Source organism: Sorex araneus, chromosome 2, assembly GCF_027595985.1.
Source record: "Sorex araneus isolate mSorAra2 chromosome 2, mSorAra2.pri, whole genome shotgun sequence".
In the NCBI taxonomy this organism is placed as follows: domain Eukaryota; kingdom Metazoa; phylum Chordata; class Mammalia; order Eulipotyphla; family Soricidae; genus Sorex; species Sorex araneus.
Genome location: NC_073303.1, coordinates 321,787,903 through 321,803,046, shown reverse-complemented (window position 1 = coordinate 321,803,046; position 15,144 = coordinate 321,787,903). Strand labels below are relative to the sequence as shown.

The 15,144-nt window shown below is 45.9% G+C and overlaps 2 protein-coding genes across 3 annotated transcripts in view; both read left to right on the top strand.

Annotated features, from left to right (window-relative positions):
- GNAL (G protein subunit alpha L) overlaps positions 1-15,144 on the top strand; it is a 151,363-nt gene that overhangs the window by 119,280 nt on the left and 16,939 nt on the right. The window lies entirely within an intron of this gene.
- On the top strand, positions 6,826-9,390 carry CHMP1B (charged multivesicular body protein 1B). The gene has a single exon (XM_055127648.1). The coding sequence runs from the start codon at positions 6,957-6,959 to the stop codon at positions 7,554-7,556; it is 600 nt and encodes a 199-aa protein (XP_054983623.1). The 5' UTR covers positions 6,826-6,956; the 3' UTR covers positions 7,557-9,390.

The window sequence follows — 15,144 nt, the reverse complement described above, 5'->3', positions numbered from 1 at the left end:
CCTGATCTCCCATGAGCCAGATGACTGTTAAGCAATGCAACATGTTTCTCTGCAAGAGGATACACTTTTTCTAAAAGGAAAAGGTAGTGTAATACAGATTTCCAGTGAATAATGCAAAGAGTGATTATAAGAAGAAGCTACTGGCATTTTTAATAGACTATAAAATATAGCATGTTTTTATTTTTCTTTCATATCTGTCTGCTTCTATTTTTCTCTCCTGAAGCACCAACCCCTAGTAGATTGTCTTTCTATAAAACATTTCTTTAATAAAGGCTGGAGATAATACAATAGGTAAGGCACTTGCATGGCACTTGGCTGAGCCAGGTTCTGTCCCTGTCACTACAAATGATCCCCTGAGCACTGGAGCACAGAGCCAGGAATAAGCCCTGAGAGATGGCAGGTATGCCCCAATGCCGTACTCCACCCCACCCACCAAATATATATATATATATATATATATATATATATTTCATAGCAGTAAACATGTTACCAAACCTACAATAAAGAAATGTTTTGTTTCAATTTGGGGGTCACACCCAGCAAACAGTGCTCAGGGGTCACTCCTGGCTCTGCACTCAGGAATGACTTCTGGCAGTGTTTCAGGGGACCATATGGGATCCCAGGGATTGAACCTGGGTTGGCTGCATGCAAGGCAAGATCCTTACCTGCTATACTGTCTCTTAGCCCCTGCTTCTTTTAATATAATAGTTTAAAGCAGTGGGCAGAGAGCAGTTAGGACAGAGAAGGGACCACTACAACAATAATAGTTGGAAAGGATCCCTCTGGACAAGAACTGAGTGCAAAGCAGGCTAAGGGATATGTGTGATAACCTTTCAGTATCTCTGTTGTAAGCCACCATGTCCAAAGCAGAGGTTGGGGATGGAGAGAGGAAAGGAGAGGAGATAGAGAGAGAGAGAGAGAGAGAGAGAGAGAGAGAGAGAGGTGCCTACCTAGGCAGGTGGGGGGGCAGGAAGGTAACTGGGGACATTGGGGGTGGGAAATGTGCACTGGTGAGGGGAAGGTGTTGGAACATTGTATGACAGAAACCCAATCATGAGCAACTTTGTAACTGTGTATCTCACTGTAATTTAATTTAAAATTTTTATTACAAAAAAGAGAGAATAAAGGCAAATAGAGTATACCTAGAAACAAAACATCATTCTTGAACCTAGAAGAAAGGCAGTTGTTGAGAAACGCAGAGCGTTTGTCAACCTTTTCCCCAGTGCGATCCCCCCTTCCAACCTTGTTTCATTCCTAGCCCCCCCCCTAGTTCTACCAATGGGTCCACTAGTCTGGTGTGGTGGTCCCAATTTTTTTTCTTTGCTTTTTTGGGTCACACCCAGCAATGCACAGGGGTCACTCCTGGCTATGCACTCAGGAATTACCCCTGGCGGTGCTCAGGGGACCATATGGGATGCTGGGAATCGAACCTGGATCGACCTCGTGCAAGGCAAATGCCCTACCCACTGTGCTATCACTCCAGCACTTCCCCATTTATTTTTTTTTAACTTTTTATTAAAGCACAGTGAGTTTTAAAAAAAAAGTTTAAAGCAGCGTCTCTGGCTGCTGCTAAGGGCATTTCCCCAACTGTTGAGCCTTGGACCCTCTCTTTCCAGGTTTAGAAACACATGCAAGAGAGCTAGGTTCAATCCCTGGCATTACAAGGTCTCCTGGGCACCAAGAGGAATGACCCTCTCACGCCCCAGCCCCAGCAGTTTGCAGTAACTCCTGAGTATTTGGGGTCCAGATGTGCCCCAAAAAGAAATGAGGAATTGGAAATGAGGAAACAGACTCTGGAGAAGCTGCCTTCAAGTGTGAGTCCCACACGGAATCAATCCCACCCGTCCCACACTTGTGCTCAGAAGGAGCCTGAGTGAGGGGCCTCACTCCAACCAAAGGAATCCTTCCATTTTCCCATGACTGGCTTCAGTGGAAAAGCCCAAAATCATCATGAAATTAGACTGAATTAAAAAGAAACTGGCACTTTTCATAAATTAAAAAAAACCCAAGTAGGAAAATAAACAGGACATTTTTTTAGAAATACCACCATTGATTTATGCTAAATACGGATTGTTTTTGTAGCCCAGTAGGGACAGGGATGAATGTGACCCATCTTCTGTGAGTATGTCAGACAATGCCCATGACTTTCCTCCAAGCCAAGGAAGTCTTCACTGTCCTCAGTCCTTTCGGTCAAAGTCAGCGTGCCACCAACCTGGTCAGCTAGTTGGGGATGAGGAGCAGAGAGCCCTTTGTCAGTGTAAGAGCCAATGTCGGGGCTGAAGAGACAGAGCGGGGCTAAAGCGCTGGCCTTGCATGGCGTCAATCCCGTCAATCCCTGGTTCCACATAGGTTCCCCCGACCCCCTCCCCCAGGAGTGATCCCTGAGCACAGAGCCAGGAGTCAGCACTGATTCCTGCCAAGTGTGCTCCCCAAACAAAGGAGCATAGCCAAGGAAGTGAAACAGCAGCTGCAAATGAAACCACGAAGACAAAGAGACCCAGAAAGTAGATCAAAGGTGTTATCCCTCAGTGGAATGTAGCACTGCACTGAAGCACTGTCATCCTGTTGTTCATCGATTTGTTTGAGCGGGCAGCAGTAAAGTCTCCATTGTGAGACTAGTTGTTACTGTTTGGGGTTTATCAAATATACCACGGGTAGCTTGCCGGGCTCTCCGTGAGGGACGAAGGAATCGAACCTGGGTCGGCTGCATGCAAGGCAAACACCCTACACGCTGTGCTATTGCTCCAGCCCCTGTGGAATGTAGAGAAGCGAAAACTTAAGATTCTTACTGGAGCAATTCCAAGAGTAGAGGTGCCCATGCGTAAATGGGGATGAGCAGGTTTGGGAATAGGACAGGCCATGGTTAGGATCTGGTGAAACATCTTGTACCATGGATTAACTCTTAAGAGACAGGAGTCTCTTAAGGAGACTATGGGGCATCATGGAACTCAGAGAAAAACTTTGCTATGGAAATGTGAAATGAGAGTTATCTAGATCATATAGAAGACCACAGGGTTTTCAGGAGTGAGCAGGATCCCCCAAGAACAAGGGGTGAGCTGCCAAGACTCCACAAGACTCTTTGGGTTTCCATTCTGCCCTGCTGTCAGAATGTTGGGATCCTGGGACTTTGCCCAGTTTTCTGAACTGTCTGACTAGCCAGAACAGCAACCTGCTCTCATTTAAAAAAAATAGCGACCACTGTCTTGGATTTTAGCACCTTTATCTGATGTGTGATGTGTGCATATTTGCTCCCAACCCATGGGGTTAAGAGTCAAGATCTAAAAGGCATTCTCAAAGCTCAACAACAAAACAGCCCCATTCAAAATTGAGAAAAGAGGGCTGGAGCAATAGTATAGCAGGTAGGGTGTTTGCCTTGCATGTGGCTAACACGGGTTCAATCACATATGGTCCCCCAAGCACTGCCAGGAGTAATTCCCGAGCACAAAACTAGGAGTAACTCCAAAGCATTGCCGGATTGCCCCACCCCAAAAATAAATGGAAAAAAGAGAGGCCAAAGATAACAAAAAGATGGCCAACAGGCATATGAAAAAAAATGGCCAGCATCACTAATCATCAGAGGAATGCAAATCAAAATGACAAGGATACATCTCCACACGCCAGCAAGCATGGTCTTTATCAAAAGCCTGAGAACAGTAAGTACTAGTAGGGAGACTGCTCTGACTATTGCCTGCCTCCGCCTCTTTGGGAAACAGTTTGAAGGTTTCTCCCAAAAGTGAAGACTGGAACTGCCATATAAGCCTGTGTGTCCACTCCTGGGTATCTATCCCAAGCACTGATCAGAAAGGACCTATACACATCTATATTCATCACAGCATTATTTACAATAGCCAAGATCTGGAAACAATCCAAGTGCCCAACAGTAAGTGAGTACATAAAGAAACTGTGGTGTGCACAACAGTGGAATACTACTCAGCTATGGAAAAGATGAAATTGTGTAGTTTGCTGCAACTTGGATGGAACTGGAGGAAGTCATGCTGAGTGCAGTGAATCCAAAACAAAGGACAGACACTCTTATGCTGAGTACAAAGAAGTGAAACACAAAACACTGGACTAGCACAGGACTAGCCAGTCCCCATTGGAAACAATCTTGAGACATTGTCAATAGAACTATGTATGATCTGGGATGCTAATGGGATAGGAGACCTTGAGATAATGCTGGAGGGCCCTTGGCACTTTGGCGGTGAGCATGGTGTAGCAGTATGCAAGTATAAAACTATTATACTGGGCTGGAGTGATAGCACTTGTTTGCTTTGCATGCAGCAGATATCAGTTCAATCGCTATCACTGCGTATGGTCTTCTGAGCACTGCAGGAATAACAGCATATTCAAGTGTGGCTCAGAAAACAAAAATAAAATAATATTGGTGCTATTGTTCAAAATAACTGCACTGTACTGCACTGTCATCCCATTGTTCATTCATCGATTTGCTCGAGCAGGCACCAGTAACGTCTCTACTGTGAGACTTGTTTGTTCAAAAAATAATTTTTTAAAAAAGGTAGCTTCAGGGATTTAACTTAACAACCTTGCCTTGCTTATTAACAGCTCAGTCATCATATAATAGAACAAAGGAATTTTACCCTGTAATCGTGCTACTTTGTGATTGTGGGGATGTCTCCGGTGCTGTAGTCCTGGTTCCTGCTCTGGCCAGGGAGTCCTATTTCCCACACGGGGCAGATAGCACACGGGTGTGGTGGCTGGCCAGGGGCTAGGTCTTGTGTGTTGCTGTGCCTTCCCTACTACATAAGGTCTGTAGGCAAGTCTCAGACCAACTCATCTCATTCCAATTTGTCATTAAACAATCAAAGAGGACACAGAGTCAGGCCAAGGAACTGGTTTGCAGATGGCAGGGAAAACCAGGAGGAATGAGTAGGACAGAGAGTAAACAGAGATGGGGTTAGACACGAGAGTTCCACTCCAAACAGACTTTCTTCACTTTCATTGGTTGGTATCATTCCTAGAAATGTCTGGTGTGACCTAGTTCTATTAGTCCAGAAAGGAAATATAGAATATAATCTCAAATAACTTGAGTAACGTTCTTACATCACTCGGCGGCACTGCAGTTCAACAAACTGATGTTGAATGCACCGCCTATGCAAAGTGTGCGCACGGTCCCACAGGGCAAAAGAGTAACTGTGCTCTGCTCCCAGCATTCAGAACCGAATAGGGGACCTCTACCCATCCATCCCAGGCCAAGTAGTTGGCTCCAGGTCTATGACAGAAATTGCAGGTGGGAGCAGCACAGAGGAGGGTGTCCTAGGCTTTCTGGAGGTGGTGACAAGCTTTTTGAGTCTGGGTAGGATCTCGGCAGGCAGAGCTATAAGAGATGCAAGTCATGGCAGTAGGGACTGACAGCAGGAACGGTGTCCACGGTGTCCACTGTGAGAGGAACATGGCGCCTCATCCTGATTTGGTGAACGAATGCTGCTCAACTTCCTTGCTTTGGTCTGGTTTGCCCGGCTCGTAAAAGGAAGAAAGGTTCAGTGTGAGGTTCGGTGTGCCACGTACAGCTCAGCCTTTATGCCCGGTTTTGGAGTAAAGAAAGACATAATCAGAGCTGTGTTTTAGGAGGCTCACATGACAGCAGCACTCCTTTGTTGCCCAAGAATGGTGGCACATTATCAGAGGAGGCCAAAACGATGATGAAACTCCAGACTAAAGTTACCTCTGAGCAGAATTAGTTCAGGGTATTCATTTTCAGCCACATTCAGGGGGCAGATTGGATTTTCTGATATTTTCTTATTCCAGTCCTTGAGTTTGGCCTCAAAGAAAAAGCTTCAGCACACAATGCCGCAATTTGAAAGCCTGCATTTTTTTTAAAAGATTATAATACACAGTGACAGTTTTGATGTAAGCCAGTGAATGTGGGTCCCAATACTTCGCCATGCTCTGCCTACATAATTTAAAGTGACAATTTAACCTGTCAGACTTAACTGTGAGTGAAGTTTCTTGGATATTTATAAAACATCAAAGAGAGAGAATCATGTCAGCAAAGATGGGACTTTTTATTCCTAAACCACCTTAGAATCTGGAGTGACAGTGATCTAACTCACCTAGAAGCTGAACTTCTAGCCATAGCCAGCCAGGGGGTGGTGAACGGTTTTGAAGGTATTTTCCTTCTCTGTAACAGAGACTGCAGCCCAGAATCCCTCAGACCCACCGAGGCCAAGGCTATAACTCGCGTTTTGTTTCCTAATGTGCCTGGTGACCCTGGTACCCCAGAGAAAATGGAAGCTGGCCATGCCAATGAAGGCCGCGAGGGCGCGCGGGTGTCCTCTGCGTCTGGCCAGACGCCCGAGGCCCGCGGAGCAAACACTATTCCGCCCCTTCCAGCGGGCCCAGGGCGAGAAGCCAGTGTGGGCTGCAGCGGGGATGCCGTTCGGTGTTCGGTTCTGGGGCCACACCCTGGCGGTGCTCGGGGGACCGGAGGGGCTGCCAGCACGCCCGCGCGCCTCCGGTTTGGATGACCTCATTCGTTTGCACCCCAAAACCTGGGTGAGGGCGGAGGGGGGCGAAAGGGAGCTCCGGAGCGACCCCGGCCCGTGCAGCAGGCGCCGTAAGGCCTCCCCGAGCACTCATCTGGGAATAGCCCCTGCGGGCACCGGCGCCGCCCCCGACCCAGCCAAGGGAAACAGACCCCCCGCCTCCCACCTCCCCCGTTTCCCGGGTCCCCCCTCCCGCGACTTCCATCCTGGGGGCCCCGCCCGGCGCAGCGCTCTGACGTCAGCCTGCGCCGCCTCCTGCAGCTCCCCCGGGCCCCGCCCTCCCGCGACTTCCGCCCCGGGGGCCCCGCCCGGCGCGGCGCTCTGACGTCATCCCTGCGCCGCCGCGGCCGAAACAGGAAGCGGGAGCAAAACAAAGGCGCGGCCGCGGGGAGCGGTCCTGCCAGTCTCGGCTCTCGGCGCCCCCGGCCAGCCGCCCACCTGGGCCCACCGACCATGTCCAACATGGAGAAACACCTGTTCAACCTCAAGTTCGCGGCCAAAGAGCTGAGCCGCAGCGCCAAGAAATGCGACAAGGAGGAGAAGGCGGAGAAGGCCAAGATCAAAAAGGCCATTCAGAAGGGCAACATGGAAGTGGCGCGCATCCACGCCGAGAACGCCATCCGCCAGAAGAACCAGGCGGTGAACTTCCTACGCATGAGCGCGCGCGTGGACGCCGTGGCCGCCCGCGTCCAGACGGCCGTGACGATGGGCAAGGTGACCAAGTCGATGGCCGGGGTGGTCAAATCCATGGACGCGACGCTGAAGACCATGAACCTGGAGAAGATCTCCGCGCTCATGGACAAGTTCGAGCACCAGTTCGAGACGCTGGACGTCCAGACGCAGCAGATGGAGGACACGATGAGCAGCACCACGACGCTGACCACTCCCCAGAACCAGGTGGATATGCTGCTCCAGGAGATGGCAGACGAGGCCGGCCTCGACCTCAACATGGAGCTGCCGCAGGGCCAGACCGGCTCGGTGGGCACCAGCGTGGCCTCGGCCGAGCAGGACGAGCTGTCCCAGAGACTGGCCCGCCTCCGGGACCAGGTGTGATGACCGGCGCCGCCTCCGGGCCGAGAGCGGGCGGCGCGCCCCGGGAGCCGCCGAGCGGAGCCCAGTGCTGGAAGCGCCTGTTGGAAGACGCTGCTGCCTTGGGGGTCACGGCGCGCTCCGGGTCGTTACGGAGCCCCTTCCGGCTCTCCCCACTCTTCTCAGAGTCTTCAGTTCTCTGTGGGTTGTGATGTGTATTTTTCTAGCTACCCTTTAAACAGCTAATTAAGTGTATATGAATCCTCCCAAAAATTCGGTCGAAACGATCGTTTCCCCTGTATCCTGTTTTCTGCTCTAATTTAAGTGCTTTTTTTCCCCCTATTTACTCAGTAATATCTAAAACCGACATACGGTACATAACTACTAAGGGGAGGAAAATGATTCGTTATTTAATGGAGTTTACTGTGTTGTTTATTGACAGCAGATTGAAGCTGCATTCGATTGTTAATCTGAACTAGCATACTAAAATTTGTACACTTAATACTCACTATATGGTTATAAATTTTTTTGTGTGGTCGTGGATTTTTTTTAACAACTGGAAAATGCCACCTATTTATTTATTTTAAGGAAAAATTCACTCACTTGTAGTTTTTATTTTCTAAAGAGTTTCTCGAAAGACAGGCTGTAATGTGACCACCATTTCTTTCAGATGGACTCTGAAAGATAGTATTTCTTGTTACTTTCCTATTTCAACACTTGAATCACATCCTAAAATATGTTAACTAACATGGATTTACTCACTCTAACATTGCCAAAGAACTGTTGGTTGGTTGAAGAAACTCCCAGAACTCGTGTGTGTGTGTGTGTGTGTGTGTGTGTGTGTGTGTGTTTTGTTTTGATTATGGCAACTAAAAGTGAAAAGATTAGAACTATTTTTTAAGTTCTAATTACTGGTATTTGTCTTAAAGCAACAGTGCTTTAAAAACCTTAGTTAGTGCTTAAAAAACTTATATTTGAGTGTTTCTTTGGCATGCAAATAATTAAAAGCAGCCAGTGGGAAGAAGGATAAGGACAGGATTAGACAGCAGGCCTTGACATAAGCCAAAGCCCAGTTGTGTTCCCCATCTCTATAGGAGTGACAGCTTCTGGTCTTTGGCTAAAAAGCAAAGCTACCACTTTTTCAAGGTTAACAGTGATTTATGTTTTCCTCAGCAAGTATCTTAACCTAAGTTAAATACTTAAGAATTTCTTTTAAACCGTCTTTTCCTTCACTGCAAGATTTCTGGTGTTTCAGGAAATAATTGTTGGCATTCCACAAGCCCTTGAAAAGATTCGTAACCAAGAATTCATTATAACATGTTTGAGCGAGTGGAAAAAAAAATACAACAGGTATATGCAGATGAGGACTGACCCTCATATTTAAGTGTCTTTACAGCTGACTGGGTATTTCAAAATCTTCCTTGTAAGGCACCTGTTGTTTATCTACCCAACTTTGTAATTTCTAGAATTTGCCCACCTTGAGTGTCTCATCTATTCCAATGGTTACACAGAGACAGCTGTAAAATATTCAGCATGTGTAATAACTCCTCTAGACTTTAAAAAAAAAATTACAACTTTAAAATTGCTTAGTGCTAAACCCTTTGTTAAACTGATCCTTTTATATTAAAAATATTCCCAACAAAGTGAATATATTTTGTGAGATTGAACAATGCTTGAATATGCTTGAACTTTCTTAATATATGTTCATTTTGCTCTATATGAATGTACATTTTTACAGTCCATAAATATTATTTTCAAAAGCATACCAAGCCCATGAATTAATTCCTTACTTTTAATGAAACAACTGAGATGTAAATCACAAAAGTTTGTCAAATAAACCATTTTAAACAGTACAGTATTGCATCTGAGTGTGCATCCTGTTTAAAAGGCTAAGAAAATTTAGAGGGATTTGTTACAGACATTGAAATAAAAGATATTTTTAAAATTCACCCTTAACTGGGGCTGGAACTATAGCATCAGTGGGGAGGGCATCTGCTTTGTACGCGGCCGACCCGGGGTTCGATTCCCAGCATCCCATATGCCTACCCCCCCCTCCCCGCAGCACCGTCAGGAGTAATTCCTGAGTGCAGAGTCAGGAGTAACCCCTGAGCATCACTAGGTGTGACCCAAAAAAAGAAAAAAATTCACCCTTAACCATCTGAATTTCAATTTAGTTCTCATGCATATTTCTAGACACCCTGGCCAATGCTGCCTTATTATAATCCTTTCTCTATGTCAAGGTTTATTTCCTCACTGAAGATTCTCTACATAAAGATGTGTCATTTACAAAAGGATCCAAGCCAAACATACCCATGAAATAATCTTCCATTTAACAACTTCTATAATTTTTACTTTTTTATTTCTCCTATTTCTTGCTCTTAACGGAACAATTTCCAACATACGTTTAGGGAAAACTTTGAGTTTATTTTATGACTGGTAAGTTTATTTTAGGTCAGAAAGTTTGTGCAGTGTTGCAATCTTAGTAAAATTTCCTTGTAATGCATTTATGTGTCTCTTTGACATACATTATCAGGCTTCCATACTGTGTCAACTCTGCAGTCTTTCTTTTGGGAAACACATACCAAAAAGACTGATAACTTTATTAACTGAGTAGTCATAGGATCAGCCAGTCTTAGATAAATCAGTGGAGGGTCTTTCTGTACTAAATTCCTCTGTGATTCAACACTCCCTTAGGTGTGTTTCTGTAACCCAAGTCCTAAACTCATAACTTTACTAAAGATTAAGAGAGCTGGAGCAGTGGAACATTGGGTAGGGCAGTTGCCCTGCACACAGCCAACCCGGGTTCCATCACCAGCATCCCATATGGTCCCCTGAGCCCTGCCAGGAGCAACTCCTTGAGTGCAGAGCCAGGAGTAAATACTGAGTGTCACCAGCTGTGCCCCCAAAACAAATCAAAATCAGATACTTAGGACTGGAAAAATTACACACCAGTAGACATTAAACTGATAAAGAGGCCCCTGTAATTTATTTGCCAATGATAGGGAAACAAACCACTTAACAATGCGGGGCCTGGTGCTGTTGGCCTCATGGTTCAGTATGAGGTCCTGCCACACACTGCAGCCCAGAGGTACTGGGGGCCACCAGAGTCACCGCATGCCGTGGTCAGGGAAACTTGTAGCAGTAGTTATCGAACAGAGGACCTTGTGCATTTAGGCATGTCCTCCACCCTTTGAACACCATCTCTGGCATTTGACTTTCTTAAAAAACAAGCAGAACTCAGAACTCCTGGCTTACCTGAGTTTGTTTTTCTCCAGTTAGAGGGTAGGTTGTACTGCAGGGCCCAGGTGTGTCTAACTGGGTGTAGTGCCCTGCCCACCTTCTTCAGATGTGATGTCCTCACCCTAGAACTCGCTGCCAATCATGTCCACAGCAATGAGAGGGGGACAAGGGGCATTTGGCCAAAGCACTGTTAGATGCCTACAGCACCCTGTCCTTTTCTTCCAGGTCATACTTCCACATCAGTGTTGGCCCTTGCCTCATTCTCTCTCCCTTCATCTCATCCCTCCTGGATAGTGTTGGGACCAAGAGTTCAGCAGTGTTTACACAGATGAACTAAGATTGAGACTAACGTGTCGGTGCTAACTCGGAGAGGTTTCTTTCAAGAGGGTTCAAAGGTCTGCTTCTCGCTTGCCCTGTACTAGATTAGAAAAGGAACCACTATGACAATGATAGTTGAAAATGGTATCATGCTAAGTGAAATGAGTCAGAAAGAGAGGGACAGACAGAAGGACTGCACTCATTTGTGGAATATAAAATAACATGAGACTGACACCCAAGGACAGGTAGACACAAGGGCCAGGAAGATTACTTCATAGTTGGAAGCCTGTCTCAGGAGCTGGGGGAGAAGGCAGCTGGAATAGAGAAGGGATCACTAAGTCTATGATGGTTGGAGGGATCGCTCAGGATGGGAGATGTGTGCTGAAAGTAGATAAAGGACCAAACATGGTAACCTCTCGATATCTATATTGCAAACCATAATGCCCAAAAGTAGAGAGAGAGTATGGGGGAAGCTGTCTGCCATGGAGGCATGCGGAGGGTGGGAAAGGGACTTTCGTCGTGGGGAATGGCACTGGTGGAGGGATGGGTGTTTGATCATTGTATGATTGTAACTCAAACATGACAGCTCGTAACTGTATCTCACGGTGATTCAATTAAAAAGAAAGAAAGAAAGAAAATGGTCACTCAAGAGAAGAACTGAGCGCTAAGAGGAGATGAAAGTACATACACAGTAACCTTTCAGAACCTATGTTGGAAACAATAGGAGAGGGAGAGAAGTGGGGAAGAAGGGAGTGGGGAGAGAGACAAGAAAAGTGCCTGCCATAGAGGCAGGCTGGGGAGGGGTGGCAGGAGGGAAACTGAGAACACTGGGAGTAGGAAATGTATAGTGGTGTTGGAACATTGTATGACTGAAACCTTATCATGCACAACTTTGTAACTATATCTCATGGTGATTCAATTTAAATATTTTTTTAGAAAGGGGAAAATGAGGGGCTGGAGCGATAGCACAGCGGGTAGGGCATTTGCCTTGCACACGGCCGACCCAGGTTCGATTCCCAGTATCCCATAAGGTCCCCCGTGCACTGCCAGGAGTAATTCCTGAGTGCAGAGCCAGGAGTGACCCCTGAGCATCGCTGGGTGTGACCCAAAAAGAAAAAAAAGGGGGGGGAATGAACATGAGTGGACACAGACATGAAAGTCCCCGCTAGCAGCTCAAGAGACATCACTTGAGCCTGTGTGTGTCCACCTCTGTGAGTCATTAAGCACTAAGCACAGGATAGCCGTGTCAGTGGTGGCGAGAATTCACTACTTCTAAGAGGTTTCATCTGGTACTTAAAATTTTAAAAGTGGAAACTACACCAAGGTTTGAGAGGATACCCAAGGATTTGACTGGAATGGAAGGTTGGTCTGAAGCCATCGGGAGTGAAGGACAGAACTGGACAGGTAGTACAGGGGTTTACGCACTTGATTTGCCTCCAGTTCCAGCCTCCAGTCTCCCAAAGCTCTGCCAGGAGTGTTCCCTGCACACAGAGCCAGTAGTCCCTGAGCGCCACCAGGTGTAGTCCAAGCCTGCCTTCCACCATCCCTCCCACCCAAAAAAAGAGAGAAAAATGTGAAGAAAAATCAAACTGACCAAGGACTTGGAAGCTGGCTTTCCCCTGAGGAAAGAAGCAAAGGCCTGAGGCATCAGGAACGAGGTTCTGGTGAAAGAACAGAGCCTGGAGTGTGGGGCCTGGAACAGGGACAGAGAGAGGCACCAGTGTCACAGTTTAATGTGAACACATGTTGCTAAGGTACTATAAATGCTGATTCCAAGGTCACCATGAGTCTGGGATTAATTTTGTTGGGTTGTTGTTGCCAATATATTTTTATTTTTATCAAAGACACTGTCACTGTCATCCCATTGCTCATCTATTTTGCTCAAGCAGGCACCAGTAACATCTCTATTGTGCAGACTTATTACTGTTTTTGTCAATACGCCATGTGGAGCTTACCAGGCTCTGCCATGCAGGAGAGATACTCTCAGTAGCTTGCCGGGCTCTCCGAGAGGGGCAGAGGAATCGAACCAGGGTTGGCCATGTGCAAGGCAAATGCCCTACCCGTTGTGCTATCACTCCAGCCCTTTATCAAAGTAGCATGATATAAATGCTTCAGGTGGACATCATTATAAAGTATCATCTGCATGGAATCACTAAGTTCACCAATGAGCACTTATTTCTGCACCAGACAGTTGACCCCCTTTATCTGTTGTATTCCTCTCTCCCTTCCCATCTTCTCTCCCAGTAATCAGTCCTTGGTCCCCTAGTCTCAAAGCCTCATTCGTTTCTCTAGGTAGCCCCTAGGAGAGAAATCAGAGTGTTTGCTTCCCACTGCTGTAGTTTGCTAAGCAGAATGCTTACGGAATGCCGCACTGCCTGGTTCTTTGGCACCTTCTATGGAACACTTTTCCACCAGTGTTTCTGCATCATGTACACAAACATCATGATTTCCGTTAACATGGGAAGTGGGCTTGCAGATTACTATTTTTGTGTGTAAAATAGTTTAATTACATTTCACTTCTTTAGACCCAGTTTTCTGGTTTCCCCCCTTTGAGTTCTTGTTCCTTTTCATGATGAACTCAAGGGCCAGAAGAATGATGACTTTTGAGTTATTTCAGTAGGAATGCAGACAGAAGATGAGAAACAAGCCATTTCTGTTTTTGTTTCAGAATTATTTTATACCATTATTGTAAAGGAGATCTAAAATCAAGGAGACTAAAATCACTTGGATTTTTGGTTTGTTTTTAGTTTTGAGGAAACACCCAGATGTGCTTAGGGCTTACTCTGGCTCTAAACTCAAGGACCAATCTTTAATGGGGCTTGGGAGATCCTGTAGAGTGCGGGGAATCAAATCCAGGTCAGACATGTGCAAGGCAAGTGCCCTAGCCGCTGTACCATCTCTTAGGCTCTGAGACTAAAAACAATTCTGCCAGCATGAATTCCTTTGCTGTAACAGGAAATGTTAAAAATCAAAATAAACTAATTTTATGTAAATTACTTTCAACCTTTTATAGTTTTCACACGAAGGGTGAAATTTAATAACTATAATTCAGTGTTGTCATGCAATTTCATAGCTGGTCTGATTGAATGACTAGGAGAGTTATTCTTAGATCTGGTTGATTTTTCAGTTTAACAGGCATACTTATGGAGGCAACGCTACTAACTCTTTAAAATGTAGTCATGAGATTTTGCAATTGCTTTGAAACCATTTTAAAACTCATCTGTATATGTGTTCTCTTAAGAACCTCATAGTACACCCTGGGAAATATGCCAGTGGAACCAAAAGATTAAGGCCAAAGCAGGTAGAAGTGTACACCCTCCACATTCATTTTATTCCTTAGACAGTCTTTCAAAGAAATGCACCTTCAGGGGTGAATTTTCATTTTGTTTTTCTCACTGTCGAAACTTGAAATCCATGAATTCGCAATACCATTCAGCTTTAGCAAGAACTCAGAAGATACTCTTGGAAATATCCCTTGATGCCACCTGGGTATTTCTCTCAGGGAGAAAATTAAGCATCAGAGCTGGAAGGAAATCTCCGGGCTTTCCAGCCTGGAGATTAAGGACAGGGAAAAGAACTTGACATCTTGCCTTTAGCATCCCCAGCTCAAAACCATTTGCTTTTAATAGTCCTCAGGAAGGTACTCCCACCGTTTCCTTTGGAAGCAGTCTTTAATCACATCAATCAAGCACTTCTGATGTATTTTTTGTTAACCTCATTTCATTGTTTCTACTTAACACTAGCTATTACCATCTGAATCAAGGCACCCACCTACCTCCACCCGAACTGCATCCTATTTTAAATTAGTTGCTTCCTAAACTTTAACTATAGCCAGAGATTTCATATTTAGCTTAATTTTCCATCCCTTTTAGCTCTTCTTATTGGCGTGTCTATCATTTGCCCCTGCCAGAAGGGCAGACCATTTCTGAGTCAAATTCTTGTAGCTGCATGATATTTGGGCTCACCTCCCAGCAGTAACCACTGCCCCCCCAACCCCTACCCCACCCCCCCACACACACCTTTCTGAAAGCAGAAATACGTCACTGCATCCCAG